The sequence below is a fragment of the Corylus avellana genome, chromosome ca3 (assembly GCF_901000735.1).
Source record: "Corylus avellana chromosome ca3, CavTom2PMs-1.0".
Taxonomy (NCBI): Eukaryota; Viridiplantae; Streptophyta; class Magnoliopsida; order Fagales; family Betulaceae; genus Corylus; species Corylus avellana.
The window spans coordinates 7,162,554-7,180,082 of NC_081543.1; the positions used below are offsets into that span (position 1 = coordinate 7,162,554).

Sequence of the window (17,529 nt, forward strand, 5' to 3'; positions counted from 1 at the left end):
GTTTAATCGTCCTTCCTTCCTCTCGCTAAATGCCATGCACTAAAGGCGAGGGTTGTCAACTCTTGAGGTGATTGATAAATTTGACAAAATTTTAGAGTTTATATAGTTGATTGGTTTTTGTTTAAATGAATTAGGTTTGGGTTAATTTATGTAGCTTTATGCTTATATTGACTTGAAACATACCCGATATGGGAACTGGTAAGTTTTGACTGACTCGTAAATTTGATACAAATTTAATACAAAATTAATGAGTTATGACTGAAAAATTTGACCCGTTTAAATATATACGAACTAATAAGTTTTGATTTGACCTACAAACTTGATACGAATCTAACAGAAATTAACGAGTTATGATCGAAGGATTTGACCTGTTTAAATAAATAGGTCAAATTGCAATTGGTTTATAGAATCTCATACCCATAACTCAATACAATCTGAACATGACATACAAACACAAATTGTTATTTCTAATTAAATACAACACTCTTTTTTACTAGAAGGATCCAAGGCCATGAGCAGTGCATCAATAACATTGACGAGACAAGTTGAACCCAGGCCATCAGCATGTCACATGTTTGTCCTTCTATTATTGCGCTAAATGCCATTGACTAAAGAACCGAGGTTGTCAATATTTTACGCGTAAATCTCATATATATATATATATATATATATATATATATATATAAATTCAATACGAAGTTAACAGATTTTATATGCTTAATTAAATGAATCAAATTAAGGTAATTAATTTATATAATTTTATACTCATACTTTGACGTATAATATTTACGGGACCTGTTTATCTAAATGCAACTAAGCACAAATTGACACCCTAAGTAAAGGCCGACACTCTTTTCTTAAAGAAGCATCCAAAAACCCTTTGGTTTGTTTCTTTGAAACTTTATGTTGTTGGAAAGTAGGGGACAATCTTGAAATTTATGAGAATATTTTAGAAATTTGCAAAGTGACGAAGAGGTCATGGAAAGGCTTTATATATAGTGAGATAGCTAGAAATACAAAAGGAAAACCCATAAAATGAGGTTTGTCGAGGCAGTTGAGATAATGACAGGTTTAAGGAGGATGAAGACACAATGTTGTCATGCAATCACTTTATTCAAAGGAAGTTACTTGGACTGCTTCGCCCATTCGCCGTACTGGTTGGTTCCACAGAAAGTCTATCAAAGAATGTCGATATTATGTCTTCATTCTTGGGCTGCTACAAAATTGTACACTTTCTTTAGCATTAAATACGGCTGGGTCTTGGAAGGCACGTATCCCTCTTTAGCATTTGTGTGCTTTTCCCCTTTTGACCCAAATTGTGTGAACCAAAATCATGTGTGAACTGTTATTAAACACATTTAGATTTTTTAAATACTCAAATGTTTGTTTATTTAGCATCTTAGATTTAAAAAGGGTCTATTTTATTAAAATACATGTTGTGTAGTGTGTAGAGGCTTCTTTCTATTTTTAAGACACAAGAAATATCATGCTTATGTAAATCTAAATAATTCATTTTCTTCAACTTTACATATTGGTTTAACTTATAATAAGCTACTCAAACATAATTAGTCATGGTTTTGTTTTAGGCTCCGCTTGTTTCGGTGTAAAATGATTTTTAGAAAATATTTTTTGTATTTCGAGCGTTTGGTGCAAAAGAAAATAATACTTAACCGAAAATATTTTCGGTTCGACTGAAAAAGCCTCTTTAATTTTTGTAAAATGATTTTCATTTTTGAAAACTATAAATCATTTTTTCGAATTTAAACATCTCATTCACAAATCGACAAACTCAGTCGTGACGTCGCCAAGACTCCATTAGAACACTGCCAGGATCTAGGGGTGGGCACGGGTTGGTTCGGGCGAGTTTTGGCATTTTTCGGCTACCCGACCCGACCCAGGCGGGTTTGAAAAACCATACCCGAAACTTGGATACAATGTGGGTTATCCGCTGGTTTTTTTGAGCTAGTCGAGGCAGGTTTAGTGGGGTCGAGTTGGTCGAGGCGGGTTGGATACCCACTTGACTTGATTTTTTTTTTTTTTAGGTAGTTTTTTCAAAAAAAATTGGGTTGGGATTTATTTTTTTACCAAAGATGAGATTTCTTTACCTGATGTCGAGGGGTGAGATCGTGAGAGTCGTGAGACTAGAGAGAGAGAGAGAGCACATTAGTTCACTTCCTAGAGAGAGAGATGAGAGAGAAACCTGGGATCGGTGCGACGGCAAGAGAGAGAGAGAGAGAGGAGCGGTATGGTTCAAGAAATCCTCCACCGGGGAGAGTGAGAAGAGTGGCAAGACTGAGAGAGGAGCGGCGTCGACAAGAGTAAGTCTGAGAGAGGAGACTAAGAGACTCAAGAGACTGAGAGAGAGAGAGAGAGTGAGAGAGGCGTTGGGTCTAGAGAGTCTGGACAGCTGCGTGAAATGAGAGGATATTAAGAATTTAGGGTTTTAAGCATTATGGGCTGGGCGGGTCGAGTACCCGTCTCTTTTAAAAAAACTATACCCGTGGCCCGACCCTACCTGCATGGGTTTGATTTTTTCAACCTGTATCCGCCAAAAAAACACTAAAACCCGACGGGGAGGGCGGATTGGGGCGGGGTGGGTTAGGTTGGGCAAGTTTTTGCCCACCCCTACCAGGATCCGATCGGGACCCGTCGGGATCCGACTGGGATTCCGCTAGGACTCGGTTGGGACACCACCACGACTCAGTCAAAAACTCAGCTGGGACCTGGTCAGGACACCGCATGGACCCGATCAGAACACGAGCACGACTTGTCGAGACCTGGTCGGGACACCTTTGGGACTCGACGGAGCCACAATTAGAACTTTGTCAAGACCCAGTCAGAACTCAGCTGAGACTCGATTGGGACACTGCTTGTACTTGATCGGGACTCGTCGAGACCTGGTCTTGACATTGCTAGGACTCGGCGGAGCCACCACCAAGACTTTGTTGGGACCTAACCGAACCACTGTTGGAACTTCTCTAGGACCCGGTCGGAACATTATCGTAATTTAAAGTTTAATATAATTGAATAAAAAAATATAAAACAATTTTATGATTTTCTGTACGTGCCAAACACCAAAAAATATTTTTCGCTAAAAATATTTTTTGACTAAAAAAATATTTTACGTCGAAATAAACAAACCTTAAATTAATCATTTGATCAAAACTATTGGTATATGTTATTACTTCCATTCCAAATTAAGAGTTATTTCTTTTCTTTCTTTTTTTTGGGATTTGTTGAAATACTTGTTTCTAATAATCAAGTGGGTAGAATTTTTTATTTCTTAATTACCCTTTTTAGAGGGAAATTTGAAGTATTTTATGAACCCATCAACAAGTAAATTTCTATTATTTGAGGGATTGTTTTGACCATTTACCACTTTACTGTATAAGAACAATGCTAAATGCACGTTCGAGCTCAAAGTTAGATTTCCCACACTGGACTCTCATCTTGGCCAACTTTGAAAATTTGTTGGTAATCCAATATAATTCTACAAGTTAGATAACTCTTATTATTTTTAGCAGGCTTTTCTTTTTTGACAGCTTGATTAATCAATAAGTTGACAGCCTTTATAGCCAAACGATATATTTTCTTATTTCTTATTTTAAATTTAATTTAGAACTTCATTATTCTTTATTGTCATGATTGTGGGTTAAAATATCTCATATTGTTTGGCAAAAGGGAAAACGAAATATCCTTTGGTGAATGGGAAAACGAAATATCATATTCATTGACTCAGATTCCTTTGACCTCTATGTTGCCCATATATATGACTTTGAGGAGCCTGACTTGTCGTAAGTGGATATAGTCAAATTCAGTTTGAGCCCAATGAGATACATGACATGTTCACCTAACTATTCACTAGTATAAGCCACCCACTTTGTTGAAGGAGCAGTGTTTAAGAGAAGACTGGCGTGCATGAACAGTCATGCACGCCAGTATTCTCTTAAACACTGCTTTCATAGATAATCATAAACGTTTTCCATCACATGAAGATATATAATTAAACAGAGGCCACCGAATGAGCAGCAACATGCAGCAAGATAAATGATAATTAATGAAGGCTAAAGTACTTAATATACCATACCATCTATCAGTACTTATGATATAGAGAAATATTACAATTGTTTTTGGTGTTGTCTTGATCCTACGTGAATATTGTTTTCTAAAAAAATATAGGAGTATGCTAAGTATTCTTTGACCCATATATGATTATTTCTCTTATCAGGTTTTTAGAAAATAATATCCACATAAGACTAGGAGAACACCTAAAATTTTTCAAAAAAATATGAGACCAGTGGGTGTAAGTTTTTTTCTTTTTTTTTTTTCTCTGCTTTTTTAGAAAATAATATCAAGGATCAGAAGAATACCAAGAAAAACGGTAGCATTTCACTATAATATATGTCAAAGTCAGATTTTTTTTTTTTTGACATGTTCACACAAAAAGGGGAAAGATGATTCAAACTAGTGACCTTCGCTTTTTTAGACATGGTCTCAACCGATTGAGCTACCTCTTGAAAACATATCAAAGTCAGAATTATAATTTACATCAAAGCTAGAAATGTAGTTTGTTTCAAAGTCTTTATTGTATTTGTCTATGTATTCTATGTCATACTTTGTTAATTTAGAGTAATGATATATATATATACCATCTTTTTTATCTTCTTTTTATTTCACAAAATTAATGTTTTAATTTAAAAACCACGTGAGAAAGAATAATATATAGTTTCAATATACTTAAAACTTATTTATGGTATCAGAGCCCAAAAAGGCCAAAGTCTGATCCTGTGGCAACTTGCCAACCCATTCTTCCTCCTCTTCTATATCGTCCCACTACCATCAAGTCTACTGGAAGACCCACTTTAACAATTCTCAGCACTTTAACCAATCTTATCTCTATTAAGTTGACCAAGGGAAATGCTACAAATGCAATAAATTTTTTCACAATTGGCCATTTAATTCCTAGGTGGCAAATGACACATGGCCATTTGCAATTTTATTATTATTATTATTATTATTTAATTTTAAAATTAAAATTAAAATATAAAAAGATTAATAAAAAAATCAAAAAATGAAAAGGGGTGGCTATGGGTAGCTGGCCACCCCAGTTTAGCTCCCAATGGCCATGGGGTGGCCGAAGCCACCCCCAAGGACCATCACCACCCACAACCGGCTATTGGGGGTGGCCACCCCCATGAGCCAAATCTAAAAAAAAATTAAAATTTTTTTGACCCTTGAGGGTGGTTTTATTTTTTGATGTATTTTTTTTTATTCTGATTTTAATTTTAAAATTTTTAAAAAATTAAATAATGAAAAAGTATAAATGGCCATGTGCCCTTTGCCCCCTAGGAATTAGATGGGCCAATTGTGAAAAATTTATTGCATCGTAGCATTTTCCATAATATTTGCCTTCGAAAGCCCAAGTTGCTCCATATCTACGTGGACCGCAGCTTTTTGTCTTTGTATATGGGAGCAACGATTTTTTTTTTTTTTTTTTTTTAAAGATTATGGGAGCAATGTCACTATGTCAGTCCTCCTAAATTCCATGTCAAAAAAAAAAAAAAAAAAAAGTCCTCCTAAATTCACCACTACCTCTTCAACAGATGGTCTAATAGTCCGTTTTAAATTGAGGTTAAGAAAATCTTAATGAGGGTTTAGGGAGTAAATAAATTGGAAAAAATATATTTTACCCCCTGAACTATCTACTCATTTATACTTTTAACCCCAATGTTTAAAACATGACACTTTATCCCCCCAAACTTCCAAATTGTTGCAATTCGACCATTTTAACTTTTTTTTCTTCCCAAAATGCCCCAATCCCAAGTTAAAAAAAGAAAAAAGGGAAAATCCATTTTACCCCCTTAAGTTTCAGGAATTTTTCAATTTGAACCCCAAAGTTTAAAAATTGGCAATGTACCCCTTTAATGTTTCAAAAATTTTCAATTTAAACCTTCCGTTACTAATTTTCGTTAAATTGGACAAAATTTTTTTTAAAAAAGCCTGTGGGTAATTATGTAATTTCATAGATTTTCGTCCAATTTGACGGAAATTAATAACAGAAGGTTTAAATTGAAAATTTTTGAAACATTAAGGGGGTACATTGCCAAGTTTTAAATTTTGGGGTTCAAATTGAAAAACTCCTGAAACTTCATGAGGGTAAAATAGATTTTTCCCAAAAAAAAATTTAAAAATTAAGGGGTGGCCGACCACCCTAGTTGGGCCTGGCCACCCCAGACCGGCCACCTCTTAATTTTTAATTATTATTATTATTTTTTAACTTGGGATGGAGGCATTTTGGGAAAAAAAAAAAAGAAGTCAGAATGGTTGAATTGCAACAATTTGAAAGTTTGGGGGGTGGGAGTCAAGTGTCACTTTTTAAATATTTGGGTTAAAAGTGAAAATGGATGGATAGTTAAGGGGGTAAAGTGTATTTTCCTCAAATAAATTAAAAGGGGGCAATGAATGAGTGGAAATTAAGAAAAATGGACCCAATCAACAAAACCCTATTGATCGGTTGATGGTCAAACCATTTGATCGGTTGGGTGAAAGTACCCTGTGAGTTGTAGAGAAAAGTAATGGATTGATCTGCGTAAAGTAACCAATCAAACGATGGAGCTTGAAGCCACATAGGATAAATTTATAAACCATAGCAACCAAATGGTACAAGCACCGATCTATCGGGGACAATCTGCATGTGCTTTATATACGTTTTGTAGAAGCTGGAGATGACTTATTTAAGGCTCACTATGGAACCATAGCGACCATTTGATTTGGTTGTCTAGAGCCACCCCAAGGAGAGGAAGAGAGAGAGAGTGAAGGAAGAAGAGAGGGAGGGAGAAGGAACTCAAGGTCTTTTCTTAAAGTTCTTCGTCGTACTTCAAGATCACTTTATAATTTGTATTAAAGTCATCATTCAGTTTCAATATACTTAAAGCTTCTTTTTTCTCTGATTGACATAATAAGTATGTTATAGTCTTAAGAAGTTCAGTATTCACTGCCTAATTGATATGATCCCATATTCCCATGATCTTTCCCTTAGGCCTCGTTTAGTTCGCGAAATGTCTAATCCATTGAAAAATGAATAGCTACTACTAGGAATAGAAGAGTGTGTAATAGAATACTTATTCCTATTCCTTAGTTTGGTAACACCACACATCCAAAAATTGGAATCAAAATTATGAAAAACCACATATTATTTTTTTGGGAAAAATATAAAAAGGCTTCCCAAACTGACAGCCATTTGCAAGTTGGCCCCCTCAATGTTCAAAAGGTACTAAAGTAGCCCAACAAAGTACTAAAATGTGTCAAAATGGCCACTCCATTAGTCAACCCCGTCAATTTGGATGGAAATGCATCATGTACTATCCATGTGCTATTTTTTTACTTGAAGTTACGAAAATGCCCTTTTGTGAAAACAGAAATTTTATCCCCCACAAGCGATGTCGTTTGGCCTAACTCTTCTTCGGAAACCGCCGATGATAGCCATTCACTGCCCCAACTGTCACCAAGAGCCAACAGCGACCACAGTAACGACAACAAAGATGACGATGAATCAACCTTCATTGCCTTTACAACCTCGTTGCCATTACCACCACCACAACCTACACCGCTTTTCTTCCCATTCTTTTTAGCTCTCTCTCTTTTCACCTTCTGACAAATAGCTTGAATTTTGGCATCCATCGAGTTTTTCAAGGCATTCAATTTCTCACAATCTCGGAATCCTAACTCGCTTGGATCCGTAAGATTTGAAAAATTCAAGTGTGCGTATTCGCCACGAAGCTTATAAGCAGCTCGGTCGTAGGCATAAGCATAGGCTTCAGCCTTGTTGTAGGTACCCAACCAGACTCTCACTCTGTTATGGGGTAGTCGAATCTCAACGACCCATTTGCCCCAATGCCTTTATCTCACTCCTGTGTATAGTTTTTTCTTGTACGGGCTTTGTAAGAGCTTGTGCATAAAGAGCTCTGAAGTGGGTTCATCGCCGAAGTGCGAGCAAGCGCGCTGTTTGCTTGGCTTTCATGGCAAAACTGCTGGAGAAGATATCTTTGGCGAAGGTAAACATAGGAGCCCAAAGGCTCAAAAAAACGGGTTGGCAATGGTGTTTGATGGAGGGCAATGCGAGAAAAGTCCAAGGTGTTTGTGCCCCCTGTTAGTAAGAATTGCGATAAGGAGTATTTGATATCGTCACCGTCGTTGAATGTGAAGGGAAGGTTCTGGTCCTGGATTGCATCCATAGTTATGGAAGATTTTCCAGCGTTGTTTTCCCAAAAAATTGGTAGAAAAACAATGTGTGGGAAGAAGAGTTAGGCCAAACAACGTCACTTGAGGGGATAAAATTTATGTTTTCACAAAAGGGCATTTTCGTAACTTCAAGTAAAAAAATAGCACGTGGATGGCATGTGATGCATTTTCCATCCAAATTGACGGGGCTGACTAACGGAGTGGCCATTTTGATACATTTTGGTACTTTGTTTTGCTACTTTAGTACATTTTGAACATAGGGGGGCCAACTCGCAAATGACTGTCAGTTTGGATGGCCTTTTTTTTATTTTTTTATTTTTTATATATATTTTTTCAATTTTTTTTTCAAATGAAAAAAAAAAAAAACTGAAATAAAAGCGGCCACCCTTAATAGCCCTAAGGGTGGCCCCGATATGCAAACTTCAAGTAATTGAAGTTCCAACATGCTTGCAAACTTCAAGTATTCGTGCATACTCATCTCGCCTTCTTTGTATTCTTCGTGTTCCTCATAAACTTTAAGAACATCTTTATGTTCTTCATCATATTCACGAAGAATTTCTTGAACACTTGATTGTAGATCAAGAACGTCAAGATCTTCAATTAATTGTGGTGAATATTTCTCTATAAGATCTTTTATTTGATAACTGAATATGACTATGAGTGTGAGCTCACAAAGTGTTCTCAAGAAAAAGAGAAAAACTAGAAGCAAAACTTTGGAGATAATTTCTCCCTACTTGGCTGTGTATACACCCTAAAAGGAGAGTGGAGTTGTGTTTTTGTCTTTCACAAAAATCACAAGCATTGAATCAAAGGTATAATTTTGCTCTCAATTGTTCATCTATTTATAATACGAAGAACCCAAGAGAAGATGGAATTCTAAACAATGTGGGACTGGGATTTCTAATCCCAGTCCATGTAGTACACGGCCAAGGGGGTCAAAATGACCTCCCTTGCCCCTTGAACCACAAGGCCATGGGGAGAAAATATTCTCCCCATGCGCCTATGCTAGGGCTTTTAGCCCTAGCCCACTTCCACTTGGTTTGTCACTTGGGCTTGGGCTTTATCCTCAAGCCCAATCTTCATTTAATTAACTTTAGCCATTTGGAATTAATTCCATATAGCCCAAAGTTATTTAACAAACCCAATAAATTAAAATTAAATTATGAGCCTAGTGCTCTATTTAATTACTATTCTCCAACTAACGAACAAGATTAAATAAATCTTTTTGCCCATGTTTTATTAAAAATAAAGCATGCCAGTAAATAAATAAATACTTGAGGAAGGATATAATTGCCAAGTCAATTTATATCAGTTCAAAGAGGGACCTAAGGTAAAATATCATTAGCTTAACAAGCCTGTGAACATATCTTAATTTCAAGATCATATCACACGACACTATTTAATCACAATTAATTCCACTAAACAATTGTGACTGCACTCTAATGATTATTTTTTATTTAATCAATTAATTCTCGCGATGTACTTATTATATATATTACCCCTCCATGGAATCATTTCGTAGTCGAACCAAAGTCTTTTCCTACTGTCACTTTGTTCACTACCTCTTTTCCTTGAGTTTCTAATTTAAATTCATGATTATCCTTATGTACTTTGTGAGATTACATCTCACCTTGTACATATATATAAGTTTTTAGTGTAACTATTGAAAACACTCGGGCCTGAGCTTTTAAGATAATTTTTCCAATTAAATCTAAAATAAGGGGAATATTCCTTATTTCTTCGTTAACTGACAAATGATTTGAATTCCTTCTTGAAGTTGATGTTCCTACAATGTTAGATGTAATTACCCAATGTATTGCGTACTATCGAACGATGATAGGTATCACTCTTAAATAAATCAAAATAATCAACACTTTCACATCTGAGTTTACTAACTTCTTCGGATTTAGAGTAAATGTTAAGACATTGTGCAAATACATCAATTGTTGTAACAATATATATAATTGATGACTCACATGGTCTTGTTAGGTGTATGACACAACCTTGTCAATACCCCCAACATATTAATCTGAAGCCTCCCTGCTTCTCATGACCAAGATCAGTCACTTGAGGTTTACCATGTTATAGTCTATATGGAATTCCAATTCCATTTACGACTACAAACAAGTACTATTTTAATAAGTTACAAGGACCCTTGAGTATGATCTTCTGTGATACACACACACCATCACTCAAATACAATGCATCTTAGGGATCTCACATGCATTTAATCGAACAATATACAGTCACATGTATCTATGCCATATAAAAATAAACGTATATGTCTTTTGTTCTATTCAAAAACTTTATCCAATCAATTGGAGTTTTGGATACAATTCCCAACAATATCGACACAATTGGTAGTTTGGGTGGGAAATTGACAATAAAATGCAATAATTTGATGAGGGCATGTGTACTTTTCCCAAAAGAAAAATATACTTCACTAAAGAGATGACAAATAAATAAAGTTACAGCAAAATTGGAGGTCAAGATCGAGTGTATAGGATGGGGTAGTCAACTGAAAACAAGCAAAAAAACCCTTGATGTACTTCATATTAATTAATTTCTTTATGGTGTAAATTCAAGGCAAGAATATAAAGAGTGGTTTAAAATTCAAGCCCATTTAGCCAAGACAGACATGCATCCAGCCCCAAGAAGAAGTGAGATATTTGCCCCTAATTGGATCCTCAGATTATTTTGCACTCTAGGGTTCATGAAATCTTGTGCTAGCAGGTCAACGAGGGCCATATAAATCAGAATCCCAGCTGCAAGAGCATTCAAAGTCCTTTCAACAATTAGAGCAATTGGGCTGCTATCGTTGTAAGTACTTGATATTCCAATGCCAATAGCAATCCCTACTGGGGTTGTGAGTGAGAAAAATGTTGCCATTATTGCTGTAGACCTTGACCTGAATTTTGCCTGCATGGAAAGAAGGCCAACCTTTTAGATAATCTGCTATGAATAATAAATTGTGGAGCAAATTTAAGCAATTAAATTTCAAACTATAGAATTTTTTCTCTTAAAAATTAGCCTTTGAATTAGTACTTGTAAAAAAAATGGAAAAGTTCAAAAAACCTCTCAAAACGTCCACTCTTTCTGACACTACCTTCAAGTTTAAAAACTCTCAATAAAGGGTATCGAACTCTCAATTTCATTCAATGACCCCATTCTATTAGGATTTTTTATTATATATATATATAATTTTTGAAGTGAAAAAAATGAAATCATACAACTATCAGCTATGACAATATCAAGAGGGAATACATGTTATTCTTCCATTCAAATTTTTGAGTCTGGGCATAAATATATAATGTATGCGATATCTTGCTTAATGAAACAAACATGTAACGCGTTATTTTCCTTGACAGGGTAATGGCGTGGCTCATAATATTGCAAAACTGGCTCTTCAGGTCAATCAAGAGATACTATGGACTGATAACTTCCCAATTAGCATTTGGGACTTTGTAAACACTGAGCAAGGCTCTTTTTAAGATTTGAATCTACTTCCCTTTTCAAAAAATAAAATAAAATTCGTACCCTCTTTGCTCTCTTAGGACAGCCTTGGCAATATAGAATTGCTAGATCATGAATTTAATTAATTTGTGTAATTGGGGTTTTCTTTCTCATTAATTTTAGCTTCAATTAAGCACCCCTAGAACAAAGGTTCTTCTGTTTTATATTGTATAAAGTGCTTTTGATATTATGCTAGGTTCTCTAATTTCTTATCCTTCAAATCAAATCTTGATTCCACACTTCTCTACTTGACACGTTGGAAATGCATTCTTTCAACATATTTTAATGCTAGAAACATAAGATCTTTAGACAAAGAGTAATGCTAGAAGCTCAGAAATCATATTTTTATCTCACAATTATTACACAATATTGATATGTCAGTCCCAACAAATCTCCCGATCAATCTTTATAAAAAAAAATTGGGGAAACTTCAGTTAAAACCTCTTGAATTGTCACTCCTTTTGCAATATCCTTCATAAAGTTCAAAACCCCTCAATTTAGTGTATCGAACTTTTAATTTTTTTCAATGTCTCCTATCCGTTAAGATTTTTAGTTACATCCCAACAAAATTTCCAAAAAACTGGGTTGAATTCCATCTCTATATTTAACCAATATATATATAAATGTCTCAGCTCTAAATGTTACATAAAAAACAAAACAAAATAAATTTATTTTGGGTTATTTACATAATTTTTTTAACAAAAGTTTCAAATCTTCATTCATTCATGAAAAATCTAAAGCCAAAGTTCTAAGAAAATAGAGCATAGTACTCCGAGGTTACAATTTCACGTATACAACTGGAAATGTCTTCAATCTATACATAATCCATAAATTGTTTTACTGCATTTCATCTAAGACACAACTTTTGTGGACATATGTTTTGATTTTTGTCTATTTTTTTAAATTTCAATTTTGAAGTTGACATAACTCTTATGTGACTTTGTGCCACGTAAGTAAAAGTTTGGTCTTAGATAAAACTCAGTTAAGCCCCGGCCCTATCATATCTCTTATTGTAATGTATGGTGTCTCTTGAGATTTATTAAGGTGGTATAAGGTGATGTAAGGTTGAGACTATATGATACGCTTCTTCTTCTTCTTATTATTATTATTATTATTAAGCAAAAAATGCATGACACGCTTTGGGAACCTTCTAAATGAAATTGCTAACTATTTTTCTTGACATAATAAAAATTTTCCAATCATTGAGAAGTTGGACAATCTATTAGATTGTTAACAACTTCGAAGGCCATAGTCTCGTTTGGTATGTAGAATGACAATTCATTAAGAAAATAAATAGCTATTACCGGAAATGAGAGAATGTGGAATGAAATAGCTAATCATATTTCTTAATTAGTTTGGTGATAACTGATAACACATTTGTTTTTATTGGAATTGTGCCAAAATTACTAAAATACTCAAAATATATATAATATAGTAATAATTATAATTAAAAAAAAAAACTGAAAAATTGCTTTGACCATGGTTTTATATACTTAGTTTTGGTGTTATTTCTTTGGGTTAATTAGCTAAACCTTTGCGAATGAACGTGAGCCACGACAATGTTTGTATATGTTAGAAAGCAATACGTTTTAATGTAAATATGGTAATGGTAAAGTAAAAAGGACATCCTCTTCTCAAAATGGCACGCTCCTTTTTCTTTCTCTATGGTTTTTAATTTTTTTAATTTTTTTTTTGCACTTTCATTAAAAAATCAAGACAAAACATCTAGATCGAGTACAATATTAAGGTTAAAAATGGGGTAATCTTTCATCTAAACATGCTCAACTAACTACGAAATTGCGGCCTTTGCTAAATGATGAGCTGTAGTGTTTGCTTTCCATTTTGGCGTGAAATTTTTTGGTACAACCACATACATACATTGTGCTGAAAAAATCAAGCCCATTTGGCGATGAAAGACATACAACCAGCTCCAAGAAGAAGTGAGATATTTGCCCCTAAATGAATTTTCAAATTGCTTTGAACTCTTGGGTTCATGAAATCTGCAGCTAATAGGTCAACAAGTGCCATGTAAATCAAGATCCCAGCAGAAGCAGCGTCAAAAACCCCTTCAACAATCAAAGAAGTTGGGCTATTCTCATTGTAAACACTTGATATTCCAATCCCAATTGCTATTCCTAGAGGGGTTGTGAGGGAGAAAAATGTTGCCATTATTGCCGCAGAAGTAGTCTTGAATTTCGCCTACAAAAAAAAAGCAACAAAATAAATTATGGTATATATATAAAAAAATGACAGCAATGAAAAATATATTATATATATTATATATGTTTTAGTTTGTTGACAATTTGTGAGTGGCTGCCCACACTTTTATCATCTTGAACTTTTCAGATTATTTCTTTACTGGCAATGAAAAGAAGGGATGACAACATTTACTATAAGCAATAAAATTTATGCTATATATATATTAAAAAAAATTTTAAATACTTATTTATCATCTTATCGACTGATTTAGCAGTGCCATATGCCTTTGTATATATATATATATATATATTTAATAAAAGTTTATTCAAAGGCAAATAAAGGCTGTCATGTCAACTCAATCATATAAGAGTTGAACATGTAACATTACTCATTAAAAAAAATAAAAAAGTTACAAGGTTTATGGTATATATAAAATAAAGAGAAATAGTTTGAGTAAATATTTCTTTCACACAAAAGTGATAATTTGTGAATGGGGTCCCAAACTTTATCATTTAAAAAAAAAAAATCAATTTCATTTTAAACTTTTCAGCATGAAAATTGACCATTTGGGTGTAATTAATTAAAGGGTAATCTATTTTCTAAATTTTAAAAAATTAAGGGCATTCTTTAATTTTCAGGTTATTTCTTTTCTTTTCTGGCAACGAAAAGTCACTAAAAACGGAGGATGTGCTCATTGTGACAACATCTACAACTCCCATTGTTGAATTTTTTTAAAAAACTCCACCCAAAATTTCAAAGATGCTGAATATTATTTTGTGACAACGCAGCAACTGGTTCAGAGTTTTCTTCATTCCCGGTTGTGATACCTGAGAGATGCAACCGCCGAGACCCAACCCTTCAAAAAACTGATGAAAAGACAGGGCTGCCAGCAGAGGTTTTATTGTCTTTGTGCTCTGAGAAGCACCCAAAGATATTCCGATTATCACCGAATGAGCCACAATTCCCATCTCCAACACCTACAACAAAACACCCACCAAACATGTAATCACATGTATTACTATGATGTTGCATCATATTCATTCCGTCCGGTAACTGGTTTTTAGTTAGTCTCTTCGCCCGCCCTTTTCAGTTAAAGAGAAAAAAAAAAAAAAAAAAAAGAATTAATCTTACTTGTGATATAACACGAAAACGGATGAGCTCCGCCATATTCAACTCCTCGGGGTGGGCGGCGGAGCCATGAGCATGGCCATGAGTGGCATGTGTATGGACATGTAAGTGACCGGCATGCTTATTGCCCTCCTCTTCATCAGGACTCAACTGCTTACTATTCTTAAAGTGCAGCCTCGTATAAAACCCCGTCGCGAATGAATCCACCATTAACGTCCCTATAGCAGACACCATGGCAATGAAGCCAGTGAAAGGAAATTTCCCCCATGGATTTTTGTTGAGGCAGGGAGATGTCAATCTCTCAAAAGCGTCGGGAAGTATGTGGATAAACCCGGTTGCCAAAATCACCCCCGCCGCGAACGCCTTGATCATGAAGAAGATATCATGTTCAGGCCTTAGAGTCGGAATCCTCTTCCCCAGCAAAGGGATGCTCACCCCCACCGCACCGGTGAAAAGAATGGTCGCAATCGAAGCTATTTTGTATTTGAGTGCTTCCCCTTTGTTCTTCTCTGTGGTCTCTGCCTCGCACGTGCACTCTCCCGACACTACATAGGGAGTGGAGGAGAGAAGTATTAGAAGAAATAAGAGGTTGAAGATGTTGAAGGAAGAAGCTCCAAGATTGATCATGGCGTGTGGTAGGAGGGAGATGGAGAAAGATATGGGAATTTTGGAGATTGGGTGTCTGTGAAATGGCCCGATCGAGTTTTCTTGTTATATAGATAGGAAAAAGAAGGGGTTTATGCTGCTTCTTTTCAAAGCATTGGATGAGAAAAACAGGGATAATCAACGGATGGACAATATCTGAGCATCTTATATTGTTAAAGAGAATTTATTAAATAATAAAAATACAGATTAATTAAGGGAAAAAAAATTCTACGTACACATATATAATATAATTACAATTGACTAGACTATTAATATGTAGGTCGTGTGTTATGCACGTGGGTTGGATGCCTTGTAATTTAAGGAACCCCGCCCCCCCCCAAGTGATTGGCTTACATGGAAAGCAATTAAGGAATGGTGATGATGATGATGTACAGCTGTTTTATGTGGGCCCGTTGACGGACTATGGTCGTCGGCCATGAGCAGTGCATCTACTATTTTGAGGAGATACGAAGGCAATTATTTGCTTGGTCCTTCCTTCCTTCCTTCCTCTCGCTAAATGCCATGGGTTGTCAATTCTTGAGGTGATTGGTAAAATTGACAAAATTTTGGAGTGTATATATTTGATTGGTTTTTTTTATTTTTTTTTTATTTTTTTATTTTATATATATATATATATATATATATTTTTAAAATGAATTGGGTTATGGTTAATTTATGTAGTTTTATGCTTATATATTGACTTGATACATACCCGATATGAGAATCGATGAGTTTTGACTCAATCCATAAACTTGATACGAATTCAATCCAAAATTAATGAGTTATAGTTGAATGATTTGATCTGTTTAAATATAGGAGAACTGATAAGTTTTGATTCGACCCACAAACTTGATACGAATCCAACACGAAATTAACAAGTTATGATTGAAGGATTTGACCCGTTTAAATAAATAGGTCAAATCATGATTGGTTTATGAAATCTTATATCCATAATTCAACACAATCTGAACGTGATATACGAACACGAATTGTTACGACACTCTTTTTTACTAGAAGGATCCAAGGCCATGAGCAATGCATCTAAGGACGAAGCCAGAAAATTTTATGGGAGGGGGTTAACCAAATTTTTTTTTCCGTTCTTTAGAATTTTTTTATTAAAAAAAATTATTTTGGTTGTTTTTTATGAACTGAAGACTAACGTAAGGGCCAAAAAAGTGAGTATTTAAAAGTAAGAGCCAAAAAAATGGACATTTGAAAGTAATGACCAAAAATTAAAAAATAAAACTTAATGGGTATGGCCCAAAAAAATAAAAAATATGGCCAAAATTTTTTTTTTGGATATAGCCAAAAACTCTAAAAATAGGGCCAATTTTTTTTTGGAGAGGGGCTAAATAACTAAACTTAAAACATTACTTTACCTTTTTTTTTTTTTTTTTACTTATAAATTTTTGTTTTTCCCTTATTTGGGGGGACCATGGGATACCCCGGTCCCACTGCTCTGATCAATAATATTGAAGAGACAAATTGTACCTAGGCCATCAGCATGTGACTAACATGTTTGTCCTTCCATTATTGCGCTAAATGCCATTGGCTAAAGAACAAGGTAGTCAATAATTTACGCGTAAGTCTTACGTATGGATTCAATATAGAATTAATAGATTTTACGTTTTTAATTAATTGAATCAAATTAAAGTAATTAATTTATATAATTTTATACTCATATTTTGACCTATAATATTTAAGATTAGCAATTTTTAAGGTGACCGTTTATCTAAATGCAACAAGCACAAATTGACATCCTAGGTAAAGGCCGACACTCTTTTCTTCAAGAAGCATCCAAAA

At 34.7% G+C, this 17,529-nt stretch overlaps 1 protein-coding gene and 1 pseudogene across 1 annotated transcript; both read right to left on the minus strand.

The window, feature by feature from the left end:
- Positions 1 to 7,380: 7,380 nt before the first annotated feature.
- On the minus strand, positions 7,381 to 8,234 carry LOC132174014 (ethylene-responsive transcription factor ERF061-like; annotated as a pseudogene).
- Positions 8,235 to 13,453: 5,219 nt separating this feature from the next.
- Positions 13,454 to 15,852, minus strand: LOC132173769 (zinc transporter 1-like). The gene is made up of 3 exons (XM_059585368.1): positions 15,085 to 15,852; positions 14,781 to 14,930; positions 13,454 to 13,953 (listed from the first exon to the last, which is right to left on the minus strand). Exons 1-3 carry the CDS (start codon positions 15,706 to 15,708, stop codon positions 13,648 to 13,650), a joined length of 1,080 nt encoding a protein of 359 aa, XP_059441351.1. The 5' UTR covers positions 15,709 to 15,852; the 3' UTR covers positions 13,454 to 13,647.
- Positions 15,853 to 17,529: the final 1,677 nt, after the last annotated feature.